Source organism: Sparus aurata, chromosome 3, assembly GCF_900880675.1.
Source record: "Sparus aurata chromosome 3, fSpaAur1.1, whole genome shotgun sequence".
NCBI classification, from domain to species: Eukaryota; Metazoa; Chordata; class Actinopteri; order Spariformes; family Sparidae; genus Sparus; species Sparus aurata.
The window spans coordinates 19,514,700-19,541,293 of NC_044189.1; the positions used below are offsets into that span (position 1 = coordinate 19,514,700).

At 44.1% G+C, this 26,594-nt stretch overlaps 2 protein-coding genes across 5 annotated transcripts; both read left to right on the forward strand.

The window, feature by feature from the left end:
* Positions 1 to 20: 20 nt before the first annotated feature.
* LOC115578484 (uncharacterized) lies at positions 21 to 2,935 on the forward strand. Of its 2 annotated transcripts, none has more exons than XM_030411468.1 (4): positions 21 to 309; positions 1,539 to 1,617; positions 1,751 to 1,969; positions 2,064 to 2,935. In XM_030411468.1, the coding sequence occupies exons 1-4, from the start codon at positions 256 to 258 to the stop codon at positions 2,459 to 2,461; spliced, it is 750 nt and encodes a 249-aa protein (XP_030267328.1). In that variant the 5' UTR covers positions 21 to 255; the 3' UTR covers positions 2,462 to 2,935. The 2 variants fall into 2 exon arrangements, with proteins under 2 accessions (XP_030267328.1, XP_030267327.1); XM_030411467.1 differs by having other exon boundaries at positions 30 to 309; positions 1,748 to 1,969.
* An 864-nt stretch (positions 2,936 to 3,799) lies between these two features.
* hycc1 (hyccin PI4KA lipid kinase complex subunit 1) lies at positions 3,800 to 26,582 on the forward strand. Of its 3 annotated transcripts, XM_030412006.1 has the most exons (12): positions 3,800 to 3,996; positions 13,027 to 13,108; positions 14,562 to 14,663; positions 14,871 to 15,050; positions 15,925 to 16,005; positions 16,088 to 16,203; positions 17,616 to 17,711; positions 18,168 to 18,284; positions 19,403 to 19,490; positions 21,387 to 21,549; positions 22,573 to 22,915; positions 24,398 to 24,729. In XM_030412006.1, exons 2-11 carry the CDS (start codon positions 13,058 to 13,060, stop codon positions 22,869 to 22,871), a joined length of 1,293 nt encoding a protein of 430 aa, XP_030267866.1. In that variant the 5' UTR covers positions 3,800 to 3,996; positions 13,027 to 13,057; the 3' UTR covers positions 22,872 to 22,915; positions 24,398 to 24,729. The 3 variants fall into 3 exon arrangements, with proteins under 3 accessions (XP_030267866.1, XP_030267863.1, XP_030267864.1); XM_030412003.1 differs by lacking the exon at positions 22,573 to 22,915 and having other exon boundaries at positions 24,398 to 26,582; XM_030412004.1 differs by lacking the exons at positions 3,800 to 3,996; positions 22,573 to 22,915 and adding an exon at positions 12,191 to 12,489 and having other exon boundaries at positions 24,398 to 26,582.
* Positions 26,583 to 26,594: the final 12 nt, after the last annotated feature.

Here is a 26,594-nt window from a genome sequence, read left to right on the forward strand (position 1 = left end):
GTATATTTCAGATTGTATTCAGTGACAGCAGTGATCTGACAACAGCAGCGCTGTGTTTACCTCGCTGCAGCAGCTCACCTGGAGGTGCACCTGTCAGTCATTTTCATACCTGCACATTGATCCAGATTACAAAACCAGGAAGAATAGTTGTGCTGCAGTCTCATGACACTGACGTCATGTGGAATGCGGAATGCAGAGGCATTGTCAGAAATAATTGACCCGAAAACAAATTGAGCCGAACCCGAGCTGCAGAAAATGCTCCGTTTTCTCTGCTGCTGCTGCTTCTCAGGTGGAAACTCCGACACCGAGGTACGTGTTGAGTTGTATGTGTGCGAGCTCATGAAGTGGCTTCATGAGAGGTCAGACGAGATACTTCAGATAGTTTGATTCAGCTGATCACTAGCAGCCTAACAGAAGGTAATAACGGTGAAACCACAGCCATCATAAAGCGTGAATGTACTCTTGTTCTACAGCTGTCACAGGAAGAAATCAATATAACAGTATTTTCAACTAAACCACTGTAACTGTATCGTTCTGCCACAAGTACCAAGTACACAACAGTGGTAACGAAATGTAACTAAATACATCTACTCAAGGACTGAACATGAGTAGACTTAAAGTTAGAGTTACTTGTACTGTACTTGAGTATTTACATTCTCTGCTGCTTCAGACTTCCGCTCCACTACATTGTACTTTTTCCCTCACTGCAACTTATTTCATACCTTTCGTTACTCGTTACTTTGCAGATTGCAAGGTGTATCAAAGTAATGCATTTTAAAATACTTTATTTTATCAGCAATCACATGATTAAAAGAAAATCTGAAAAATACTTCTTATTTATTTATTATTTATTAGTGATCGGAAGGTCGCTGGTTCGAATCCTGGCTGATCTGAGCTGCATGTCAACGTGTCCATGAGCAAGATACTGAACCCCAGATCGCTCCTGATGTGCAGTTGGCACCTTGCATGGCAGCTCTGCTATCAGTGTATGAATGTGTGTGTGAATGGGGGAATCTGACAGGTGTAAAGCGGCTTTGAGCGTCAGTAAACTGGAAAAGTGCTGCAGAATTACGAGTCCATTTACCTTTGACAGGTGGTCTGACCCAAAGTATACTGTCTATACATGTACATACATGTCAACCTCATGATGTGTATCATTTACTTTTACATGTGCTTTCAAAACTCATACGGGCACTATGTAGTATTGGAGAGGAAATTAAACTTGTTTTGCATTATTAATAAGGTACTAAAGAAACAAAACTGAGTAAACAAGCTGATCTCAGAGGGAAAAAAAGGTCCCCGAACACTGAATGGTGCTAGAAAGGTGGCGGGGTCCGCCACATGTAAACAAAGTAAACAGTATGACATGTTGTTGTCCTTTAAGGTCATTACAATGACCATTACAATTACATTACATTGCATTACATTACAGTTACTAATTACATTACTAACTACACACATCCAGGTGTTAACAACCCTCAGTGGTGCTTAATGTCAAATGAAAATGAAGTTTATATGTAAAGAATACTTTATTTCAGAGGCAGCCTCTCCTGCAGCCCAGACTGTCAGACCTGGATGGAGCTGGATCAGCCAGGCAGACCCGGCCGGCACACAGTGGTACATCATCTCTATGAATGTTTATGTGTCCGTCTCTCAAACCTGTACATTTCCAATGCATATGAAAAAATAATAAACATTTGTGTGTGTGTGTGTGTGTGTGTGTGTGATATTCCTTTTTTCCCCACAGAAGCACAGACCGTGAAGCGTATCGGCAGGCTGGTGATGAGGCGAGTCTGTGTGCCAGAGCTGGACCAGAGGTTTTGTGACATGGCTGAGACCTTCAATGAACAGCAGGAGCGCTATGAGTCCATGGTCCGACACATCAGAAACCTGCGACAGATCTGCGGCTGCAACCACAATGACAGCTTAGCTTTGGCTGAATGTCTGGGGAGGATCAGAGAGGAGCATGGTAACTGACTCACTCACAACTTCCCGTAAAGGAAATGCGATGCTAGTCTCAAATTTCTGTTTCTTTCTTTCTTCTTTGTTCTCTCCACTTCCAGAGGCCAAGTACAGGATCTCCCTCAAGATTAAGGGCTACGACTTCTCCCTCGATGTGGTTCCTGTAGGGTTTGGTGGGGGAAGTGAAGAGGAACCGATGCCTCCACATCTGCGACTGGCTCAGGATGAACTGAAGGGCACATCTGAGAGTGCCAAGGCCACCATCTCAAAGGGCACCACGCTTCAAGAGATGATTGGCTGGCTGCTCCGGAGCAAGGATCCAATGGCTGAGCAAGTGAAGGGGGCTGTGGCAACTTACCAGGAGCGAGGAAGACTTAATGAGAACCTGGAGGAGAACATGAAGGAAGCGAGGAGGGCGAAGGAGCTGTCTCTGGGATACCGACAACAGGCCGGGGCCGTCCTCACTGAGGCTGCAGAGATAGCAGGGGCCTCTCTGTAGCCCGTGAACATTTTAAATTCTCTGGCCATTGCAGCAGCTTGTGTCCTGTTTGCTAGAAGAACATGAAGACTTGCCGTCATATCTGCCTTTTATATGTTTTATACCATTTAAGAAATATAGCAGGGACTCTAACACTTAAAAATATATTGTTTGTGTAAAGACTTAGAAGTATTTTCCTTGACGGCTGTGCTTTTACAAGCTTACGTTAGGGGGCAGTGCACACTCACTTTACTATTCTTACAGTTGCTCTTCAATTCTTATGGCTCAGATTTTGTCTGTGTCGCTACATGAAGAAGTATTCCCTAAATCCCCAAATCAGGTATTAAAATGATAACTGTGTCACTTTTTTATTTAGATTGTATTTTGTATTTGATTAGACTCATTACATTTTTGCAACAGGCACAGATTGTAGAAAGTATGTAAATAAGGAAGTATAGATAGATAGATAGATAGAATAAAAGTATTCTGGTTTTACCTGCACTGGACAACACATTTCAAAAAAGGACAGGAGAGGACACAGTTTCTTATCGCAGCATTGTGAGCTGGACTGGAGGTTTGTTGTGATTGTGGGTGCAGTATTATTGTACCATTCAGAGGAAGCAGATTTGCTGCTTATCGTCCACAGAGGCCCACGTTAACTGATTACTATCTGCAGCTTTCCATCTGCTATTAATGTGAGAGCAAACAAACACGTGGTCATATGCCATCTTGATAATTAATTTTGGAAAATCCATTGTTCCAGGGGTCATTGTCAAGTGGTCATGCATTATTTATCCAAGGGAGACAGTTTTAGAGCACTGCTCTTGCCTTAAGCTTAACAGATTAATTTGCAATGAAGTGTGCTGGACACGGAGAGTGAAACCTGGGTGAGTTATTCATCTCAAATGAAAATAAATCTGGAAAATAGAACAATTAAAAAAAGTCGTGGAAAATTATTGTGCATTTTTGATACAGGCAACCTTAATTATTTATGTCTTAATTACGTGTTAAAATCGTAAAAAATATTGTTATTTATAATATTTATAATTAAAATGTGTATATATTTTAACACCAAGAATTAAAAGGCATTTATTAATGAAACATCATTTAACTAAAATGTATATGCTGCTGTATAACCAGTTATTCTTACAATGCAATCTTAAGCCAGCTGGCAATTAATGACCTATTTATGTGATTAACTGAAAACATCTCCGGGATCACTGCTGTCAAAGAGCAGTGACTGACAGCAACAATCTACCGTGATGGTGGAAATTATCAACTCGCAGCCTGGCGTCGAATCTGATTGGATTCGGAAATTCGGGGGCGCGGCAGTTAGATCAAATACCTCTCGCTCATTGGCGCGGACGCCTGTCACTCCGTGGAGACCGAGGCTCTGTCGCCTAAGGTAGTCTGAGTGGAGAAAGTAATGAAGATGGAAGGAGCTGATGTAGATGAATTATTGAGGCGGTTTATGGAGTAACGAAGTGATAGCGTCTACTCGTCTTGTCGGAACGATACAGGACCGCGGTACCAGGAAATTGACAGATAGCATGCCAGTAAGTAAACAGCAACTTCCCCCAGTTTACTTGGTGTCGCGCCTTAGCCGAGCTAGCTAACTAGCAAGCTAATCTGTAAGCAACCGTAGTGACAGTTGGTAAGTCATTCAGCAAGCCGAGACACAGAGTGTGTGACGGCGGGGGATTAATTTACAGTCCCTGGCTGATATAAGTTAACGAATATCGAATGATACGTCTGGGAAAGCTAATGTTTCCCTTTAGCTAGCAGTGACTCGAACATCACATTGTTCACACGCAAGCTGTGTTACCGGTTGTCATTGTGGCAAACTAGCTGGTGAGCAGTGCCAAGAATCGGGTCACGATATAACGTTAGTCGTCTATTAAACTAGCTAGACAACGTGATCCAACGAGCCAACGAGCTGCTTATTGCAACCATCGTGCTACAGCAGGCGATAAGTCCCCGTTTGTCATGGAGACTCTGCACCTGACTTTATCCTGTTAAGTAAAACCTGTGTGGGTGTATGCAGGACCTTGTTCAGATACTTCTGAATCCTCAGGTGATTCCGCGTGTGTGTGTGTGTGTGTGTGTGTGTGTGTGGCATGGGTAGACACTGCTGCAGACTCGGCTGTTGGATAATGCGTTGTTAGGATTTTTCTCATAGCTATCATGTGATGCAGCTTTCCTCTGTACCACTCAGCCAGTTGAGGGGTTTCCTGCCTGAGGGGGCCCGGTGTGATGCTTTGCTGCAGAACCAGTCCTGCTACAAGAAATGAGCTCCTTGTTGCACGTGCTGTCAAAAGTTGCAACTAAGTGTCATTTTACATTACTTATCCTACACAAAGCCAGTTATTCTTCAAACAAGATACTGTCCATTTTGCTTTCTGTGCTGTCTATGTGTGTGTGTGTTCATGTGTTTGTGCTAGCCTCTGTTATTAGGGAGAGGCTTGCCTTTTAGCAATAGATCGTTCGTATGCTCTTTATGGTGTCATTAGGGTGGGAATGTGTGACTGCATTAAAAGAATGCACACACTTGTTAATGTGGAGCATCGGTGGCCCCTACTGTCTCCGGCCTTTTAATGCTTTTTGACAGTGAAGCCAGCAGGTCATGGAGCATGAAGATGGTGTGGTCTCTGCTGTCATCTAGCATTAAAGCTTGAGTCACCCATGCCTGCGGTCTCATGAAATATCCTGTCTAGTTGGGCAATGAAAACAGTTACAATCGCTCCCCCCTCTCATTTAAATCTGCACCAAACTCCAGGTGAAGTATAGATTCTGACTTTCCCTGCTAAAGCATATTTAACTGCTCTAGACGCCAGTAGATGTATACTTCTAGCTCTGTGAGCAATCTAGAAAATCAAGCAAATTATCCGCACCAAAAATTAAATTTGAATGTGAAATCTGATGGCTGAACATTCATAGATTTACAAGAGAGTTATCTAACAGTCACAAGGAAAGCCGAGACAAATGCAGGTTGAGATAAAAGAGAGTGTTGAAATATAAAAATCAGTGATGTAAATCACTGCTCTCCTCAGGCTCGCTTGCTGAAGGAAAGACAGGGTATTGGAGGGGCGAGAGGAGGGACGAAGATGCATCACTGGCTTAACGGCAAAGGAGAAAGGCGCGTTGGCTGCTATAAGAGGATTCCTCCCTGTCAGATCTCTCTCCGTCTCCCTCAGCAGCAAACACCACACACACAAACCACAGACTCTGTTGTCATGTCTACTTAGCTACAGGCAGTCCTCTGCTGTGTGTGTATATATATATCTGTGTGTGTGTGTGTGTGTGTGCGTGGATGAGAGGGAAAACAAGCAGAAAAAGCAGAACTCCCCCTTCCTCAAAGCTATACGCAACCTGCTTTTGAAGAAGACCCAGGAGGAGAGCAAGGTGGGAGGCATGTATGCAACAGGGTAAACCTCAGGCCAAGATAGTCCAAATAAAGAATACTGCATGAAGCAGAACCGATGGAAACTGAAGAGAGATGTCAAAACAAAATGCTGTAGTCTTTGGTAAAGACCAACGGTGTGAACAGCTCTTAGCAGGGTGGTGCACAGGAGACCAGGTCCAGCTGTGAACTATAGGCGTGTGCCCTTTTATGAACACAGTTATGTAACACTGCCTTCACCTTTACTTGGTCATATCACAGCTCCTCAAAAAAGTTCTCAAACAGCTTTTGGTTCCAACAAGTCTGGATTCTCTGGTTCAGCAGTTTATTAAGTGACCTAGTTTGGAGGTTTTAGGTGGAAGTATTGCTGTAGTTCCTGGTTCTTACATTGGTCAGTGCAGTAAAACAGTTTATTAGTGGTTTGGGTGTGTTCGAAAGAGAGTTGAGTCAGCTCCGGGCTGTTGAGCTAGTTTACTGGCGGTTCATTTCAGCTGATTCGATCTATGCCACAACTCTCCCTGTAGCTTTAATTCATCAGGAGCTCAGTAATGTTTGTGTCATTATCAGCCCAACCAGTAGCTTGTGGCTCGCACCCTGTACCACAGGAAAAAGCAGCTTGGGCAGCTCTGTCGCTCTCAAAACCACTCAGTTGTCTCTCTCTCTCTCTCTGCTGCCTTTCTTCCCTCCATTCAAACATTCATTCTTATTGGCCCACTCAGTTCCTGAAAAAAAATCTTTCCAAAGCATATGTGTAATAGGAAATGACATCAGGGAGAGGTGTGTGTGTGTGTGTGTGTGTGTGTCCTTAATTCATTCTCACATAGACTTGCTTCAGCATTCTCTCCAGCAGCTTTCTCAGACAGGTATGTATGTGTATGTGTGTGTGTGTGTGTGTGTGTGTGTGTGTGTGTGTGTGGCTCAGGTGTTTTGCATCAACTCTTGTCAGGACACGCAAGCACACTTACAACAAGGATTAGGAATGTAAACTCAAAGAGAGACCTGTTTGTGTTGGACGGAGTCTTTGGGAGGAGGAGTCAAAAATAAGCTCATTTAGACTGGCAGGCATGTGTGTGCGTGAGTGTGTGTGTGTCTGTGTGAGTGCGTGTGTGTGTGAGTGTGTGTGCGTGTCAGAGGCGTGGGTGTTGTCTCAGAGAGAACGAGCTGTCAACTTTAGCTAGCTCACAGGAACAGGTTTTGTCAAACCAGAATTGAATAAACACACACTTGTGCAATGCATGACACATTCTCTGTCACTGCTTTGCAAGTAGTTGGCTCCTTCAGGGCTTTGCATTGGTGGAAAAACTCAGTAAGCCAGAGCGAGGCTAGTAAGCGCACTAGTTAGATCCACTGTAGATCACAAAGAGGTGTGTGTTTTGGTGTCTGTCCTTCACTCATGGGATTGTCAGAGTCTGGTTGGTTGCTACAGGTAGCACAGATTGAACTCTCCTCTGTTATTGACCCTGCTGTCTCATTCTTCTTGAGTTATCTATCCCCTGGGTGGTCATACACCCTTTTTATCCCTCATCTTTCTGTACAGCCATTTATCTCTCCTTCTTTTCATTTAGCCATTGATCTGTGCCCTCCTCCTGCACTCCCCACCTAACCCTGATCATCCTTCTCTTGTTCTTTACTTGTGCCTGTCAATCCTTCTCAGCCACTCATCCTTAACACTATTTTATTCATGTGTGTGTGTTTGTGCCAGTCAGTGTGGTTGAGATGCACAGAAGAAGCTCACCAGCTGCTGTATCATTTGAAGCCTCTGTGTGTCCTTGTTTGTTCTCTCTGGCCTATAATGATTTCTGTCACGATCTGCGAGTCCGTAATGACAGTTAGCCAGACGACGAGGGATGACAAACATCTGCCTTATAACAAAATCTGCTCCCATCACAATAATTTTCTATTTTCCTCCACCATTTGCTGGTGCTCATCTGCAGTTTCTCAAAAGAGCCTAAAAATCTTCGAGAACAGGTATGATGTACCACGTAATCATCTTGATTAACTATATGTCAGGTTTAGGGCTGGGACGACGCATCGGCGTAGTCGACGTAATCGACAACATAAATTCGTCGACATGAATAATTTACTCACTCAAGTGGTTGTGTTGATAGAAGTCACTGCGATGGTCAGCCGAGACTTCAGTGAACTTTCCCCCAGAAAACAGCCTCCGTCCCTGCGAGTGACGAGTCAGACAGCGACCTGTTTACTGATGGCAGTTATGTAATTTAGCGCGAAAAACGTAACTCTTTCACTTTCCAGGATGTTTGGTGTAGGGCTGGGACGACGCGTCGACGCAAATTATTCATGCTGATGAATTTATGTCGTTGACTACGTCGACGCGTCGTCCCAGCCCTACACCAAACATCCTGGAAAGTTGTCCCAAACAGGAAGTGGTAGTACCCACGGAGGCTGAGAATAGCCCTTCTCACACAGAGACGCTGCATTAACCGCAGTGGCGGTTCGTCAATTCTCGGCTGTTGGTCATTCACACAGAACGATGCACCACTGAAATAAAGACGAACCGCCATGTAATTCACACAGAAAGCTGCGCTAACACTCCTAAAGAGACGTGACGGTACACATCATGATGATGACGTCGGGGTGTTTCCCAGGTGTTTCCCCTGTCAATCTAAACCCGCAGACCGTTTATGATGTGTTGTGATTGAGAACCCGGCCCCCTAAACATCCTGGAAGATAAAAGAGTTATGTTTTTTGCGCTAAATTACATAATTACATAACTGCCATCAGTAAACAGGTCGCTGCATGACTCTGTCACTTGCAGGGACGGAGGCTGTTTTCTGGGGGAAAGTTCACTGAAGTCTCGGTCGGGAGGGCTGACCATCACGGTGATTTCTATCAACACAACCACCTGAGTGAGTTAAAGGTTTTTGGAGGACACCTGGGAAACACCTTGTCATCACCGACGTCATCATCATGACGTGTACCGTCAAGCCTCTTTAGGAGCGGCAGCGCAGCTTTCTGTGTGAATTACATGGCGGTTCATCTTTACTCCAGCGGTGCATCGCTGTGTGCGAATGACCAACAGCGGAGAATTGACGAACCGCCGCTGCGGCGTTAATGCAGCATCTCTGTGTGAGAGGGGCTATTCTCAGCTTCCGCGGGTCCCATCACTTCCTGTGTGGGACGACGTGTCGTCCCAGCCCTAAAGTAAATGTCGTAGACTGGAATCCATAGCATCTACACACAGGTTTTGTATCACACTGTATTTTGTGGGATACAGTGGGATAGCAGTACCTTTATCCATGGTGACAGGCTTAGGATTCTGTTATTCATAATATATCTGGAAATTTCTGTAGGACTCCAGTAATCCAGATCCTTCACTCATGGGAAGATATTCACAATAATCCCGATAATTGAAATTCAGGGAGATCAATTTATGAGTGTTTTTATCCAGATCCACAATTAAATCTCCTCCCATTCTTTTAATCCTGCATATCTGTGGAATTTGGACTGTCTAGTAGCTGCCAAATAAGGTATTCTTTGATATCAATTTTTGGGCTTCAACATTCAGTGCGTTTACATGACACTCGAGAAAACTGAATTACTGTGTTAGTGCGACTATGATGGGATCTTTAAGATGCATGTATACACCTTAGTCTGAAAAAATCGGACCGGATCAGATTTCTCATAGTCGGATTAAAGCACCCAGATTATTGATTGATAGTCGAATTACTCCTGCATGTATACGTTCCATCAGATCAGATCAGATTTTGTGTTCTGCGCAGGCGCAAGATTTTTTTCCCTGGGTCCGTGAGCCGGAAGTAGAAGGATGACGACATCATTCCTCCGAAATCACCGTAAGAAAGAGAGAAAGAGCTCCATTGTGCATCTAGTTTGTGTAATTATCATGTACACCATATATGAAGTGTACAAAGATGGAGCTTCGTCTCGCTCTTCGTACGCCATCTTTCTGGAATGTCGAGGCAGTTTGTTGTTGCTGGTGACGTAAAGAGGTCAGCCGGAGGTGTTTCTGTTACCACTAGTTGAAATGGGTACAGCGCCACCTAGCGTACGGTACATGCATGTAGACTCGGACAGTTGCAGTTGTCTGATTGAGCAGCAGAGTCGAACTCTGGCTGTAATCTGACTCAGCTGTGCATGTAAACGTACTGAGTGATAAAACCTTGTAGTTTCTACTTTTAGTTATCATCTAAAAACTTGATATTATTATAATCACTATTACTGAACACTTGTTTAAATATGACCTGTTTCCTTTCAAGTTGATTTAATGTGTATATACAAAATCATAAATCCAAGTTAGTTTTCTCTCAGGGGAATTTGCAATCTGCACTCTTCTCATGTTTTTTGTTATATGTTGCATGAATATGTCAAGTTCCTCGTGGTGGAAATAGTTCTTCAGATGCGCTTTTATGAACTACTGCATGTGGTTACAGTAACTCCGTACCTGAGCGTCCATGCTCTGCTGCTGCTGATGTGTTGCTGCTGAGGATGAAGGAAAACATGTCACATATGTAGGCGGCTGTTGATTTTAGTCTTCAAGTGTCTTTTCCTGGATGCAGATGATACAGATGAGGGTATGGATGGAGCTGACCCGTTAATGTGACTCTATAGGAGGAGTAACCCGTCCTCTCACAAGACTGACTCATCCACTCTCTAATCACAGCCCTTTATTTTGTCTTTCAGCAAGCTTGCCATTAAAACGCAGGCTTTAGATATCGCTGTCCTCCTTTCTGTCTTCACCAGCGCGAGAACAGAACAACAGAGCGCCACAAAGAACTAATTTCTCTAAATGGAGGCTATTCTGTTTTTATAATCCTTCCCCATTTCATGAGTCACTGGCTCCCCTCCCCCCTTGTCGTTCCTGTCATTGGTACAGTCCATAAATAGACACCTGGCTGCCATGGAGGGACCAAGCACTGGAAGAATACAGAAAAAAGCATTTGGATGTGTGAAAGACAGATTAGGGAGCAAGGAAGATGGTGGGAAGGAGAGGAGGGATGTTTTGTTGGAGGATGAACGGAGGAATGGAGGGAGGGAAGCAAGGACTGAAAAAGAAAGATATTTTTTATTTTCCATGCATTATACAGACATTAACAGATTAAGTTGGATTATTTGCATGGCAAAGTTTTTTGATTATCACTCTGATTTTAATATCAGGACTAATATGGTGGTGTATGTCTTTGAATTCACTTCCAGAATATGTCTGAAATGTCATGTCACAGCTGGAGGGTTAATACTGTTGTGTCTCTGTGTGTGTGTCATCCTTTAAGTGACGCGTTGGAACCGGAAGAGTTTTAAAAGGAGAATTATTCCACCGTCAGATCAGATTTGAGCACATGCTTCTGCATGACATGTGTGCACATAGAAGGGCTTCTTCCTCCCTCTTTCTTTTTCTCAGCCTCTGGGTCCAGACATACCAAACATGGACTTTGCGTCTGCATTCAACAGCCAATTTAGCCTTGTGCAATTGCAGTTTCAGAGCACAGACGCGACAAACCCCGCAGTGAAAGCAGACTGCTATTGAAAAACAGATCATCCATCAGAGATGCAGAGAGAATGTGTCCTCCTCCTCAGCAGAGAAAGCATGTCTCTGGTCAGCTTTTGTCATATGGTGACCAACACAGTGCAGATTGTTAAGGTGACCACAGTACCTGGAAAACAGAGGACTGGATCACTGAATATTTCAATTATCATCATGTTTCTTTGTTTGTTTCATTTCATTTCATTGAATTGTTTTTCGATCTTTGAAATGTCATAATGAAAACTTGTCATCATAACATAGTTCAAGTCATTGTTTAAAACAGTTTCTGACAGAAAACATCCAACATATCTTCATATATTATTGTGATTTACTGATAATCAATTGTTAAAGCAGCCAACTATGAATTAAAGAAATTGCTTAAAATCTACTGCCCTTATGTTCCAGAGTTTCTTTTGTCCAGCAAACAGTCCAAAACCAAAGACTGTTCGTTTATCTCCATGAATAACAGAAAAAAGGCATCACATCCTCACGTTTTCAATCCTGGGACCAGCAGGTGCTTAAAAGATATCAAAACAAAAGACTATCGAAATATTAGGTGATTAATTTTTTTGATTGATTAGTCGACTTATTACTTCATGTCAGAATGTCAGTTTGTTTAAGGCTGTGGGAACATTGTAGTAGATATTTTGAAATATACATCCGTACATACATCTTTCTTATTTGTGTGTGTGTGTGTGTGTGTGTGTGTGTGGTGTGTGTGTGTGTGTGTGTGTGTGTGTGTGTGTGTGTGTGTGTGTGTGTGTGTGTGTGTGTGTGTGTGTGTGTGTGTGTGTGTGTGTGTGTGTGTGTGTGTTGCATTCTCTCTTTATATTTATACCTTCTGCTGTCTCCCTTCTTCTGTTGTGACTGCAGTGTCAGATAGGAACCAGCAGATGCTTAATAAAACACAGGGAGAATTAAAATGACATTGAAAGCAAGAAAACAGCACTGTCCAGTGACTGAGCAAGAGAAGACAGGTTAATATTGGAGGCTCAATAGAAAATAATACATGCATACAAGTTGCGTGCCTGGAGGAGGACAGAGAGAAGTTAAGATGCAGACGGTGTAAGTGCTGTGATGGATTGAGAGGGCTATCAAAAATAACCAAGAGCAATGGAGGGAGCATTCGTTTCACCGTGAGCTGAAGCGGTAAGAACTGCCTTTTCTGCCTGTCTCTGTTCTAATACGTCCGGTCTGAACAGTCTGTTCAACAAGCATCTAAATTCTGCAATTCTGCTGTGCCGCCTTTTTTCCCAGTTTTTATTTCATCAGCGCTTCAATGGTGAAGCCGGTAGCCAGCCTTCTCTGTGTGGGTGATTCTTCGACTTGGGGTTGAGAAGAGGTTAGGTACTTGCTGCAGAGGTGTGTGTCTGGAAAGAAATGCGAGAGGGACGGAGAGGCGTATGCTTCTTTGGAGTATTGAATTGATGCCTTGAGCGTGTGCAGTCACTATTCACCACTGCCATGGAGCTGTTTGCTGTTTGTAACAGGATATTTTATACCAGGATAGCACATAATTGCAGGCTGGCAAACATGGAAGGAGCCAAGCTTTGATTTGTGTGTGTGTGTGTGTGTGTGTGTGTGTGTGTATGTGTGTGTGTGTGTGTGTGCGTGTGTGTGTGCTATATATTTGCTGTGTGTCAATAATTCTGCAGAGCGTTTATACAACATTTTTCTCTCTCTCAGGTAGAGGTGACTCCACTGCAGATGAGGGAACATGTTGGCTATGGACCAAGGAGTGGTGGAGGAATGGCTGTCAGAATTTAAGGTATTGCTTTACTCTGTGTGTGTGTGTGTGTGTGTGTGTGTGTGTGTGTGTGGTGTGTGTGTGTGTGTGCGTGTGCGTGCTCAGTATGCAGTACGTTCTCTGCTGCCTTTTACTTAAAAGATTTCATCCACAACAAATAAAGACTCTCTGAAATGCTCCGTTCGCAGAGGATTGCAGGCTGCTACTCAAACACGAGCACTCACTGATACGTGACTGATGCTGGAGCCGAGGCTCGGTGAGGTAGAACAACAGGGGAGCAGATGAGACTTTCCTGTGTGAACGTGTGGGACCCTCCTGTCGGTCCCTCTCAGTGAGGTCGACCTCTAAATGCAACCGGATGGATGTGACTGACAGCGTCTGTGCCATCGCTGCCTGTTTCTGCAAGCTTCAGTTAGAATATTATTATCAGTCTTATTGATACCAGTTCTGCGTCATTCACCTGTAACCACAATATTGGGCAGATTTTCTGGCCTTAAAACGTTAGTGTATTAGTGCCGACTGATGAATCGTCTAGATATGATCATGCGTCACTACAAAAGACTGAAACGTGATGAATAAGACAAATCATTTTGGGCTGTTTACACATGCCAGTGGGTCCAAAATTAACTCCTGCCAAGTGCCAAACGTGGGTAGATTTTCTTTTCAGTGATAAAACTCTAAAGGTTATCCACCACATTCGTGGGTAAATGTTTGTAGCAAAATAGTTGTGAAATTACAAACTACGGTGCAAGTCTCTACTGCCTTTTGGTGTCATGTACTGGCATACAGCTTCTGCCCTCTGCTCTAGTGTCTGTGTCAAAGTTTGACACAGACACTGCAACAAGGCTTCATGGTGCATTCAATCGCACCTTATAATGTCTTACTCCCAGATTTCACACTGCCATTCTCCGCATCATCGGGACATCGGAGCTGATCGCAGATGTCTATGCTTCTGTTTCCACCAGCATGTTTCAGCACCGCCCCAGAAGCGGCTCTCCACTCTCCTTTGCATGGAAAAATAGTGTAAATTAAACTGTGTGGCGGTGCCAGGTAACAAAGATGTGCTCAGTGGAATCAGGGGGACACATCGCAAATTTGAAGGTGGACCCAAGCCAGATTTTTATAATTTTTTTGTACTTCAGAGCACAATTTGTGGCAGAACTCAGATGCAAACCTGTGGATAAAATGTCTGCAGTGTGGAAATAACTTAAAGTAGAAAGTGAAAGCAGTCCAACGGCGACGTGTCCTGGACTGGATGTTCATCAGTGAGCAGCAAGTGTTGAGTTTACACAGATCAGATTTAAACTACATCAACAAATGTTTGACTGGTTAGTCCTGACTTCCCAATTTATCTCGCTCTGTGTTTATTTTTAGAATACTGTCAATTCAGTGTGTGTGTGTGTGTGTGTGTGTGTGTGTGTGTGTGTGTGTGTGTGTGTGTGTGTGTGTGTGTGTGTGTGTGTGTGTGTGTTAGACCCTTCCGGACAGTGCTGTGTCCAACTATGCCGCCTCACTGAAAGACAAAGGTTCCCTGGTGCCCGCCCTCTACAAGGTCATCCGTGAGAACTACAGCGACGTATGGACACACATTTTTATGAATTTTAAATCATGTAGACACTTGGTCTGTTGTCTGTTTTTATATTGTCTGTGTCAAATTGTTGTTTCTTTGTCTGACTTTCCAATACACTGTATCTCCCAAATAATGCCGGACATTTTTATGCACCGTAAATGTCAAATTCAAATTGCGTAATATATTTTGTTTTTGGTTTGCTGTCTTCTCCAGTTACTGGAGCCCGTGTGTCACCAGTTATTTGAGTTTTACCGGAGCGGTGAGCCGCAGCTGCAGCGCTTCACGCTACAGTTCCTGCCAGAGCTCCTGTGGAGCCTCCTCTCCGTCAGCGCAGCCAGAGACCCCCACACCTCCGGCTGCATCGAGGCTCTGCTGCTGGGCATTTACAACCTGGTAGGGGAGATGATGAAAGTGGTGTGTGTGTTGGTGTGTGTGTGTGCATTTTATTTTCCATTGGAACATTCTAATGTCAAAGCTGATCTACGTTATGTATTATCAGTGGAGGAGAGCTCCTTTTGTCAATAACAGCAAATAGTTTCCAGAGTGAGAAGTGAAGGAAAAAAAGGAGAAAAAAGTCTTTGATCCTTAGCAAGTGGGCATAGATCGTGCAGAAGCAGAGGACTTAACCGCTCAACCACACGCAGGATCGCAGGACGATTACTTTCTGCCCTTTCTGCCTTGTAAGACAACTATGTGTGGAGAGGGACAGGAAATGTGGGTAAGAAATAGGGGAATTGAAACACAGTGACTTTGCAAACACACAGTATGGATGGGATGCAGATACCTTCAAGCTTCCAACAGAAAGAAGTGAGCACAAGCAGTTATTACTACAGAGTTTTGAGTCCTATTTTCATCCGTTTTGGCTCCCGTTGTCATATCTATCAGCAAAGTGCAGTGTCCCCTAACTTCCTCTCTGAATAGCAGAATAGGTCAGCTGTCAGTCAACACGCTGGCTGGCTCCCATTAATGTGTTTGACATTAACATGCACACAGGGGACAGCAGAACCCTGGGGTCTGTGCGCGTGTCTTCACACCACACACAAAAAAACACACACATCCACCAGCAGACTGAGACCCTGAGGTGCACACACACACACACACACACACACACACACACACACACACACACACACAAGAACAGATGAGTGTGCTTGAAGAGATGAGCACACGCTCTCCAGAGGTTCAGGGCACACTCACAAAAAAGCTTCTGTTTTTTCTCGCCCACAGAAACGTTTTCACATTGTCTTCCTGTCTTTCTCTTTCACAGGAAATAGTTGATAAAGATGGACAGAGTAAAGTATTATCTTTCACCGTCCCTTCCCTCTCCAAACCGTCGGTGTACCATGAGGTGAGAAACACACACAAAACATTTAGTTTGCTGTTGTAAAAATGTTAATTTACATACTTTATTCTCTTCTCCACGCTTCCAGCCTTCAGCCATCGGCTCCATTGCCCTAACAGAAGGGGCTCTAGCCAATCATGGGCTGAGCAGGGTGGTGTACAGTGGGCCACACCTGCAGAGAGAAACCTTTACAGCACAGAACAGGTAAGAGTCTTGACGGACCTGTCGGGTGGTGACGTGTCAGCAGGGTTGAGCTCGTGCTCGTTTTAAAATGGGCTTTCCCAGAAGCAGGCTGCCAATCTGCCTGATCGGAATTATCAGCAAACACAAGTTTTTGAAATGACACAAATATGCTTTCAAAGCAAATTGTGCAGCATTATGCCAAGAAACTCCTTTCTTCTGCTGTTTCTTCTTCTGCTGTCTAAATTGTTTTCCCCAACACGGTTTATCATCAATCTCAAACACAATGCACTTTAAAAAACTGGATAATGACATTTGACAGAAATGTGAATGTTCATAAGGGCACATAAATCATATTGTGATTATTTTTGGCCAATGTTAGAATTCAAATATGATTCAGGATTAAAAGAAATGATCACTTATGCTTCACAGTTTTAATTAAAAAAAAAAAATTCTATACAATTGAGGATCTTGCAAACGTCATCTCTTAAATTAGAAGTTGTCATGTTGTTGTCAAGCTGCATGTTTTCTGCTATGATGTGTGTGAACGTTAAAGTCCATTAAACTCAGACATATTGAACCAGATACTGTTTCTGATGCAGTCAAAGGGAAGATACGTGGGGACAAAAAATCTATCCAAACAGTCTGACTTTTCAAGTTTAATATAGACCCACAGCCTCATTAATTATAGCAGATTACATTAAAAGTCAGTTTAAGTGACTCCTGTCCGGTCATAGAGAGTTTTGCTGCTTCCAGGGCCAATTATTTTTATGCATGGTGCGCTGGCGTCAGTGGTAGCCCGTGGCAGTTGTCTTTGCTTTGTTGCATTAAAAGTTGATGTGTCGCTGTAAGGGTGTCCTGAATGAATGAAATGCTGTGAAGGTCAGGGAGGTAGAACGTCCTTCACTTTTTTCATTTAGCACTTTTTACTTGTACAGTTTCAAACTGACCTGAAAGAGGTTTTAAAAATGGATGATGAATCTTTTATTTCCAGTGTATGATAGATAACAAGTCTGGCTGAGAGAGATACTTGGATCTTAATGAATTTTAATGGAGCAGTAGCTGTTGAAAAGTTATTGGTCTGGGCTTCTTTTATCTTTCAAATACAAGTTTGAAAATCTTACCAGACATAATAACAAGCTGTTGGCAGTTGTGTTGGATTGTGGACAATGTAGGCATCAAGTTTTGACAAGGTAGAAGAAAGCATTGAAAGGAAAGAACAACATCTGTGGTTCTGCTGGGATGGGATAACTCTTTAAAAGAACCAAGAACATCTGATGCTTTCAAACTTTCTTTTGTAATTGTTCAGTCTCCCATTTACCGTGTTTTTTCTACAGTATGGATGCATGGCAGCAGATATATTTGACATCTTGTTTTCAGGCTGTCATGAAGGACATTAGATGGGCTTTGTTTAAAGGCGTGTTTGTGTTTTGTAGATTTGAGGTGCTGACCTTCCTGCTGCTGTGCTACAACGCTGCACTCAGCTACATGACCTCCACCTCCCTCCAGTCCCTCTGCCAGCTCAGCTCCAGGTAAAACATACAATCACACACACAGACGCTATTTTGCAAGCTCTTGCTTATCTGATCCTCTTATAGACTTTGGTGCCAAGATACCGCTATTTGGTATCCCTGCGATGTAGACACATCCAGCTCAGAGGTTTTGGTAATCTGCCAGCTGCAGTTGAGCATTGCTCTGATAAGCAGAAAGCTAAAGAGAAGTCATAAGCTTTTTATTTCCCCCTGGAAAGTTTGCTGTGTGTCAGCTGTGTAAAGTACACAGCAGCCTGTGAAGCTTGAAATGCACAGGTGTTATCTCAGTCTTAGCTGAATCCTCTTCGTTGCAACTTGTGTGATACCTGTTTGGAGATAATTAACTATGATTACCCAGCAATTGCTTTCTCATTTCCTTAATGGAAGTAAATTCCTCTTAATGGAGCTGAATTTGAAGCTTCCTGGTTGTGTTTTTTTCATTTGTCATCCTCCCAGGGTGTGTATATGCGGTTACCCACGGCAACAGATGCGACGCTACAAGGGCATTAGCACACGGCTGACGGTCACATCAGAGTTCCTGGTTCAGCTCATCACAGGGATACACTATGCCTTGTGAGTGTACACACATGCCTGCACAAACAGTCAGACCAATGCAGCACTGACTCACTGGTTGTTTCTCTAAGTGTGTGTACCGCTGAAGGTTTTTCTTACAATCTGCTTCCTGTGTTCATTCTCTGACGGGTTGCATTTCACAAACCGTGTAGCCATAGATGGGAAGGCCTCATATCAGAGGCTTCAAATGATCGTATTTTGGAGGAAATTATTATACAGTCATAATTTGTAATTTTACAGAACATGTATATAAACATCAGTTTTGTGCAAGCAGATGCAGCCATGATGTCTGGAAAGGCCTTCTAATCCAAAATGTAACTAGAATGGCAGAGCACATACCTCCGCCAAGGCCAACAGCCACATTTAATTCAATCAAGCCACATTTTTATTTGGATCCATATCAGTTGTACTCACTCATAGATACCAGCCACCTAAATACAACTGAATTTCACCAAAAGTTAGTGGTGTCAGTGTTGGGCTGAGAGCCATCCTCCACCCAAGTTCTGTAGAAAACCAGCCAGGAGTTTCTGTGTAATCCTGCTGACAAACCAACCAAACAGTCAACAAGACAGCATGACTGGAGGCTTGTTCATATTCTGCATGAAAACAGTGAAGGCTGTAAGCTGAGCTAATTACATTTTATAACTACTGGGGCCTTATAAACGACTCTACCTGAACAAACTCCACCTCCAAGTCGCTTCAAATGAGCAGCAGGAGAGATAACAACAGCCATGCTTGCAGATCATGATTGGCTGGAAAATGTTCATGGCAGATTTAGGATCCATATTTTGCTGATCATGTCACGAAACAGGACTGGAACCAGCGACTAATGTATAGGTGTCCCCCACCTGGTCAGAGTATCCTAAATGATGTATGATATTTGATTTTTGATCGTACAGAGGGCTAAATTACTGCACATCGGCAAAACTGTTCACAAGTGAGTTGACATCATTATCAGAATTTATTATAAACATTTGGCATCAAACACACTCCACCATGTTTGTAAACAAATGAAAAGATTGTTAAATTCATGTGTATGAGATCCACAGGGAAACCCTCACCTGTGTCTCACACTGTGTGTTACATGTTTGTGTTACATCATGTGTGTTTGTGTGTAGGTGTAATGGGGAAGTGGAACTGGGATCCAAAGCACTGGATGATGTTCTGTATCGGGCCCAGCTGGAGCTATTGCCCGAAGCGCTGTTGGTGGGTGCAGTCTCTTTTTTTGTGCTACTATCACACATCTCTTTCCTCTGTGTGTTTCTGGACCTGTAGCTTGTGTGTGAGTGTTGACGACAGCATGTGATTTAGACGCACATGCTCGCCTGTGGTTTTGATTCACACACAGCACACTGTGCTGTATTGTGTTGCTGTCTGTGTGTGTCGGAGGCTGCAAGCAGAGTGTAATCCCGCTAGATTATTTACATGCCTTCCACTCTGCTCCGTTAAGCTATAATCCTTGAGGCCCAGGGAGTAGGGGATTGGACCTAAGCTCACAGTATTACTACACAAGTCAAGGTGTATCCCTGTACAACAATCAAAACACACGACCTTTGGATTCACATTATTAAGAATGGTGATTCGGCTTTAAAAAGACATTTTCGAGTAAAAGAAAAAGCTTTGTTGACTCATGCCATGAACACAAACGCACACATGCCCGAGTGTGTTAGGGTTCAAATATTAGCATTTTCCTACAGTGTTAATTTGTTGTGATGGAACACAACACGTGGCTGCTAGCTTAGCATCGCTCGGTGACGTGTAGCTCATGAGACCAAGGTGCTGCAGCCTCGCAGACAAAAGACATGTTGTGTTCATGAATCCTTTTACCTCATGTAACATACTCAGCTGTTACATCATCACTTGTGCAAGTGCCACTTGAGAGGTTCCAGTGAGAACAGAGGTTATTACAATAAGACTTGGTGTTACATCGAGGGAAATACAAAGCCGCTTTGTTCTCTTATATTTCTAATCTGTGTGACAGTTTGGGCTAAGCTTGTGGGTTTATCCCTGAGCATAAATCTCGTGGAAATTTGCTTATTGATTAGATGTTATCGGTTTGGTAACATGTTCTGAACTCAATCAGACTTGAGAGCAAAACACGTTTTAGTAGCATGAGAAACGCTGCTCGTACAGCATGGTGTACATGACCAGTGTCTTTATACTTGGATCCATTTTTCAGTGATCTACTTATGTCTGTCTTTAATTAGAGGACAGTTTTTCTCACTCTACAGTACAACTATGTGTTCAGTGTTGCAGCTGCTCAACAGGCCAAACTTAATCATTTTTGAATCTTAAGAGTTGGATGAAAAATTATTTGATAAAAAACAAATTATCTTGAAAAAAGCCCTTAATGTAACGCAGTCTACTGGAATTATCAGTAATTCATTCATCAGCTTTTAAATCGCACCAGCCACATTAGTGAATGTAATTACAAAAAACCTAAAACGTTACAGGCAAATCTCTTGTCACTGGTCTTAATGCCACCTGAGGAACGGCTGTTGTGCTCCTGATTTAAAAACATGTGAAAATGTTTCTAAATGTCACAAATGATGGTGTGGAGGTGTGTATTTTCACTGGCCTTCAGATTCCATCCATCATGATATTATTATAATCCACGATTCAATTTCAATTTCAATTTTAAGGTCACACTTTGAAAAATGTAAATATGTTTCAGCACTGATGGATTTGCTATCTTTAAACTTCTGTGCCCTGACAACTGTCTTTTATATTTTTTATGAGGTGCACTTCAACACACCATGACACTCCTGTCAGTAAACGTATCCTTTGCTGTATGAAGTAATGTAGATTTAGGAGTTTAGGAAGTGCACCTGAAGTCACCAGTGTGTCACACTCTGGATTGTCATTCACTTGATGAAAGTATCTTTAGATTGTTGCTCTCTGAATGTAAAAACACCAGTTATCGTATTGACTTTGTACATCTGTGAGTTTGCAGTAGTTGTTATTTTGGTGCACAACAGACGGGAGTTGGGTCTGCAGCAGAAAGGACAGACAGGTCGGCTGCTCACCTCGTTTATCCTTCTGTGAAACTCTGGCATCCTCTCAGGCAGTAACAGTTGTTGTGCGCTTCTCCTCGGCCTCCAGGTGGGTAATGCCATCAAGTCGTCACTGCATGGCGCAGCGCTGAAGAGCAACAACAAGGAGGGTGCACGGAGTATCCAGGTGGAGATCACACCCACCTCCTCCCGGATTTCCCGAAACGCTGTCACCTCCCTGTCTATCAGGGGACACCGCTGGAAGAGACACGGTAAGGCACATACACAGGAGCTATCTGAGACGCAGCGGCACAGCTGTGGAAGTCCCTCAGCTTCACACATCTCTTGAGACATTTTGAAATCAAAATTGTGTGTGCTAAAAAAAAAATTATATTAGAAGAAAAAATCCATACCAAAGGAGAGAGCAAGATGTTTAGATCTCTTCATTATTCAGTCACCCTGTCATTTCATGCCCTTCAGTCAGTGTGTTACTGTCGTTTTCATCCTCAATCACACATCTCGCTGAGGACCCTCCCTCCTTCACCCTCACCCATTTTAGAATCACCTCATTCAAAAGCATGATTCCTGTCTGATCTGTTAGGATTTGGCCAAGTTGAGGACAGCACGGAGGCAGTTCATAGTTTGAGAGAGATTCAACACAGCACATGAAATAATTTGACAGGAAAGCAGTGAGCAGAGAACTGAGGTACCGTTTTTACAACTCTGTGTTGAATATTTTTGATGACGGTAGAAACAAATAAGACTTTTTTCTTTTAGCGTCGATGACGAGTCTGTACGTGGTTTAGAATGAAGAGAGTGTCGCTCCCTTTTCCCAGAGCACAGATGAGAAAGTTAGATTACAGCCTTCAACTAGTTTAATAAGCAGGTTTCATCCTGAGCCTCACACCCCTTATTCATCTCATGGATATCTGCTCGTTGGTGCAGCTGCTCGTTTATGCGTAAAGCTTTTGTTGTGAGCAGATGATGGAGGAAAATACTATTAAATATTAATTCATGTTATTCATCTCCATACAGCATGTACTCTGACCATGTGTTCTGTTCTGATCACTATGATTTTTGTCTTTTTATTTTTCTGCCATTACATTGACGACTTCTGTCTGTCTTGTGTTACTGTGGTCGTGTGTGTCTGTGCACATGACTGTTTTTGTTTTTCTCATGTGGGTGCATGATCCGTCTGTCCATCTGTGTGTGTGTGTGTGTGTGTGTGTGTGTCTGTGTCTGTGTGTGTATCAATGTGCTGTCGCACTACCCACCATGCCCCTCCACCCCACCAGAGTCCCAGGAGGTGAGTGTAGACAATGAGGCCGCGATGGGGGGCGTGGCCATCCCCGAGATCAGTGTGACAGGTGTGGGCGGCGAGCGAATGCCCAACGGAGACTCCCTGCGGCCGCGACCTGACGGCCGCGCCCAGCCCGACTGCGACGCCCTGGGCGCCGCCTCCGAGGTCAGCCTGGACCCCCGAGGTCATGACTCCGGCACGAGGGGTCAGGAGGTCAGGAGGCAGAAGTCTGTGAGGCGGATGGTGGAGAATGAGGGTTCTGGGTCGGCCTCCACAGGGAGGAGCCAGTACTAAGGCCCTGCCCCTCCTTCCCCCCGACCCACTCTGGGGTATCCTAGGTAACCATGTGTGGGGGCGTGGTCTGAAAAGCTGCATGATGACTTCCCCCTTCACCTTTTTGCGCTGGTCTCCACCAACCTCTCTTCGCCTAATCGCACTCTTCCTCTCATCTGTCTCTCCAACGTCACTCATTCATTTACTCTCTCCTTTGTGGCTAAAGCTTCCTCATGAGGATCGCCTGCCCAGACAAATCCAATTCATTATTAAAGATCTAACTGAATAACAGATCAGTAACCGGATAATTAATGCATAATAATGAAATGTGCTTATCAAAAATAATCTTACGTGTTTATGTTGAATTGATCCTGTTAAAAGCAGAACAAAGGAAGGTGTACCACAGGTGTAAAAGCAGCTTTATGGAGACTAAATATGACGTGACATAAGAAACTGCTGCCTGCTGTATCAGGTTTAGCAAAAGTCACTCTGCTTTAAAAGCCCTGATGACCTTGAATCAACCCAGATATTATATCTGTGGCAGCAGGAGCAGGAGATTGTACTCTTGTGATGTAGTTCAGTTCAGATCTATTAGTCATGTGTAGGTTAACACAGGGTCAGGGTCACAGGTCAGCCTGGTGGTTCATGTAGCCATGCTCCTGGGGCTACTCCAGGATTGTTACTGGTGGGGTTGGCGAGCTTTTCAGTCTCTGATGGCGCTCCTCAGTACGCCTCGACACATTTCCCCTGGGTTGAACCTGGAGACAGATTACTTCCTTCTGACTGGTAGCTAGGAGCTGAGGAAAGATATGCAGGTCTTGAATAAGTTGAAGCAAAAGCTGCTCACAATGTTAAACTGAGACCTGAATCTGATGACGCCGGACCCGTTTTTTGAACAGCTGAAATCTGAGCATGACAGAATTCCACAGGACCTGCCTATCTGTCTGTTTACCACCTGTCCACAGGTATTCTGTACAGTGATAGCATCGATAGAAAGTGTGTGTTAGTGCATATGTAGGTAGTTGACCTCTCACAGGTGTGTTTTCATGCCTCAGAAAGCAGGAAAGGTGTTTTTGTGCGTCTGTCTGTAGAGTTCTTATTGGTGCCGTGGGTTTGCCCTCCTCTTCCTTCCCTTCGTGGTCTTTCCCAGGCTTACACTCTTAGACTCTGCCCTCTCCTGCCTTTGGGACAAAACATGCACTCCTCTGCCAATAAACCACTGACTGTTAAGCTAACCTGTGTGCTGGCCTGGAATACACAACTTGCATTGTCTCAGGTGGTGAAATGTCCCTGATGGTTACAGTGTGAAGGTGCCACCTGCTGGACAGTGATGGAGCTCCTCTGTCATGCAGCCCAACACAAAGCTCCAAGTCTTCTCATACACATTCAAACAGTTAAAGCATTATGTTTTGATATCATGTTAACCTTAATGCTTTGACATGATCAGATGGGCTGGATGACAGATGAGCTGCTAATTCTTCCCTCTGCTCGCTCCTGTTTTTCATTTCGGTGCTTGTTCTGTCTCCCTCTGTGTGTCTGTCTCACAGACGCAGTGGATTTGGGTTCCCCGGATGAGCTGATGGATATTTCGGAGGTGGATGAAGGGGTGTGGCCAGGCGGCGTGGGGCCCGACATGACCCCACCGACCATCACTATCAGCAATAGTGTCACAACGTTGAACCTGGGGGCCAAGGCCATGAAGAAGTGTCGGCTTGGCGGGCGCACCAGCAAGGACAAGGAGGCGGGCCCTCTAACAACGGGCAGAGCCGCCAGCGAGAACACAGAGCTGTCCGTGAAGCGACTGACGCTCACGTCCAGCCAGTCGGTGCCCAAGGCTGGAGCTCTCACCAGCCTGACGCGCACCGCCAGCGCCGTCTTTTCCCGCTCCTTCGAGCAGGTGGCCAGCGGCAACGCCCCTCCATCCAGCAACCACACCGCCTCCGAAGCTGGCCGCTACTCATGCAGCCTGCAAGAGGAAGGGCTGGGGTACTTGAGTCCGACGCCAAACCACACGCAGCGCTCTCCCAGCATCAGCGTGCACTTCGGCTCTGACCTTTGAACCCTTTATGACTCCTGACTACCTGAACCCGTCGCCTCTGATCCTGTGACCCTGTACCTGTGACCTGGAACTCCAAGCCATGCCAACCATTACGGACCACAGACACTCCCGCTGGTTCCCTCGTCACTCCTTTTCAACGTGTTTGATTGTCCGTACTGTAAGCCAGCCTGCTGCCCTGCTACATTCACACGTCTGGATGTCCGTCAGCTCCCTCTGCTCCGTTCCCCCCAGCAGAGTCTCCGTCTCGGGGACCGACGGAGGCAGGACGTCACCACCCGGCTCAAACGATTCTTACCAGTGCGCTGCTGCTGTGAAGTCGTGCCGGGACAGAACTGCACTCTGTTGCAGAGCTGCCTGTCGTAAATGGGTGCACTTAAAACTCTCTACTAAAACAAACTGTGGGAAAGTATTTGGAAGTATTTTAATTGGCATTTGTTGCCCTGCATGGCTTTTCCATACATCCATCCTGACCTTGCCCATGTTTGTCAGAGGGCAGATGAGTGTGTGTGAGCATGCTTGAGTGTGTGTACTGTATGTGTGAGTGTACTGTTGTTTTTAGAATAAAGGCTGCTGATTGATACAGTGAACAAGTGTGATTCTCCAAATTGGAACAAGTCTTTCTATTGCTTTTTAAAAGATGATAGATCCCTTTCTGTAGCAATACGAATATCTCCTATTCAGTGTTTTCCATCTTTTGGGAAGATCCTCCAAACTGCCTCTGTTCACGCAGCTGTGCTTCTGTAAAGAAAATCTACATCCTTCCTTCAAAGCATCAGCAAAAACCACGACTAAATAATCAACTATTACAAAAAGAAACGGCTCATCCTGTTTACAACTGCACAGTATTGTCATCATGATGGAGAAGCAATATTTGTGTCCCCCACGCTCCTTTAGCACTTTCCTGAGTTGTTGCTTATCTGATGAAAAAAATGAAACTTTAAATTCTGACAAGTGATCAGGGTGATTTAATGATGGGGGACGATAGGTGTGTGTGATTTTAAGTATTGAATTTTGCACTTGAAAGAGCAAATGAGTTGTGTTCTCAACTTTGGTATTTTCTTATGATGAACAAGAGATGTTTGATTCTTGACTGTGGTATTCTGTGTCTTGTTGCTCCGTACAGATTTGTACCAGGGGGGGGAAAAAAGTTAAAAACCCGACCTGAAGTCCATGTTTGCACACAGGTACGAGAATCTGATCGCAAAACTGTAACTGAACCTTTTCCTCTGTGTTGTGCAGTCAGAAGGCTTGCGGGGCAACAAGGCATCGTAACTCTCTGCACACCATTCCAGCTGTTTGTAGTACTTTGGTGACGTATTTCCTGTGTCCCTCCTTGTCGTCAACACCACGTCACATGACATGGTGATATTCTCTTGTACCAAAAAGGAAACAAACTCCACCCATCTGCTATATTTGATGTCCTAAATCAAGCGTTCATGCTGCAAGCAAAGCGTGTCCTGTTGTCTGTGTACTAGAGCTGTCGGGTGTCCTTACAGTAGCTTGGTGGGACAATATCAATCATCGTGTTTCTGTATGTGGGTTTACAGAATGTGAATGGGTAAGCTCTTGTTGTAATTCATACTGTTGTACTAAAGTTGGTTTATATTGGCCTTTTCATGTCTGAAGATAACTCACTGCTACAACTTCTGGGAATAAAGTGTTTCTATATTTCACTTGTGTGCTCA

Coding starts and splice junctions, on each gene's coding strand:
- LOC115578484 (XM_030411467.1), top strand. CDS start 256: ATGCTCCGTTTTCTCTGCTGCTGCTGCTTCTCAGGTGGAAACTCCGAC. Junction 1,618..1,747: donor GACCCGGCCGGCACACAGTG/GTACATCATCTC, acceptor TTTTCCCCACAG/AAGCACAGACCGTGAAGCGT. Junction 1,970..2,063: donor GAGGATCAGAGAGGAGCATG/GTAACTGACTCA, acceptor CTCCACTTCCAG/AGGCCAAGTACAGGATCTCC.
- hycc1 (XM_030412003.1), top strand. CDS start 13,058: ATGTTGGCTATGGACCAAGGAGTGGTGGAGGAATGGCTGTCAGAATTT. Junction 13,109..14,561: donor AATGGCTGTCAGAATTTAAG/GTATTGCTTTAC, acceptor TGTGTGTGTTAG/ACCCTTCCGGACAGTGCTGT. Junction 19,491..21,386: donor TATTGCCCGAAGCGCTGTTG/GTGGGTGCAGTC, acceptor CTCGGCCTCCAG/GTGGGTAATGCCATCAAGTC.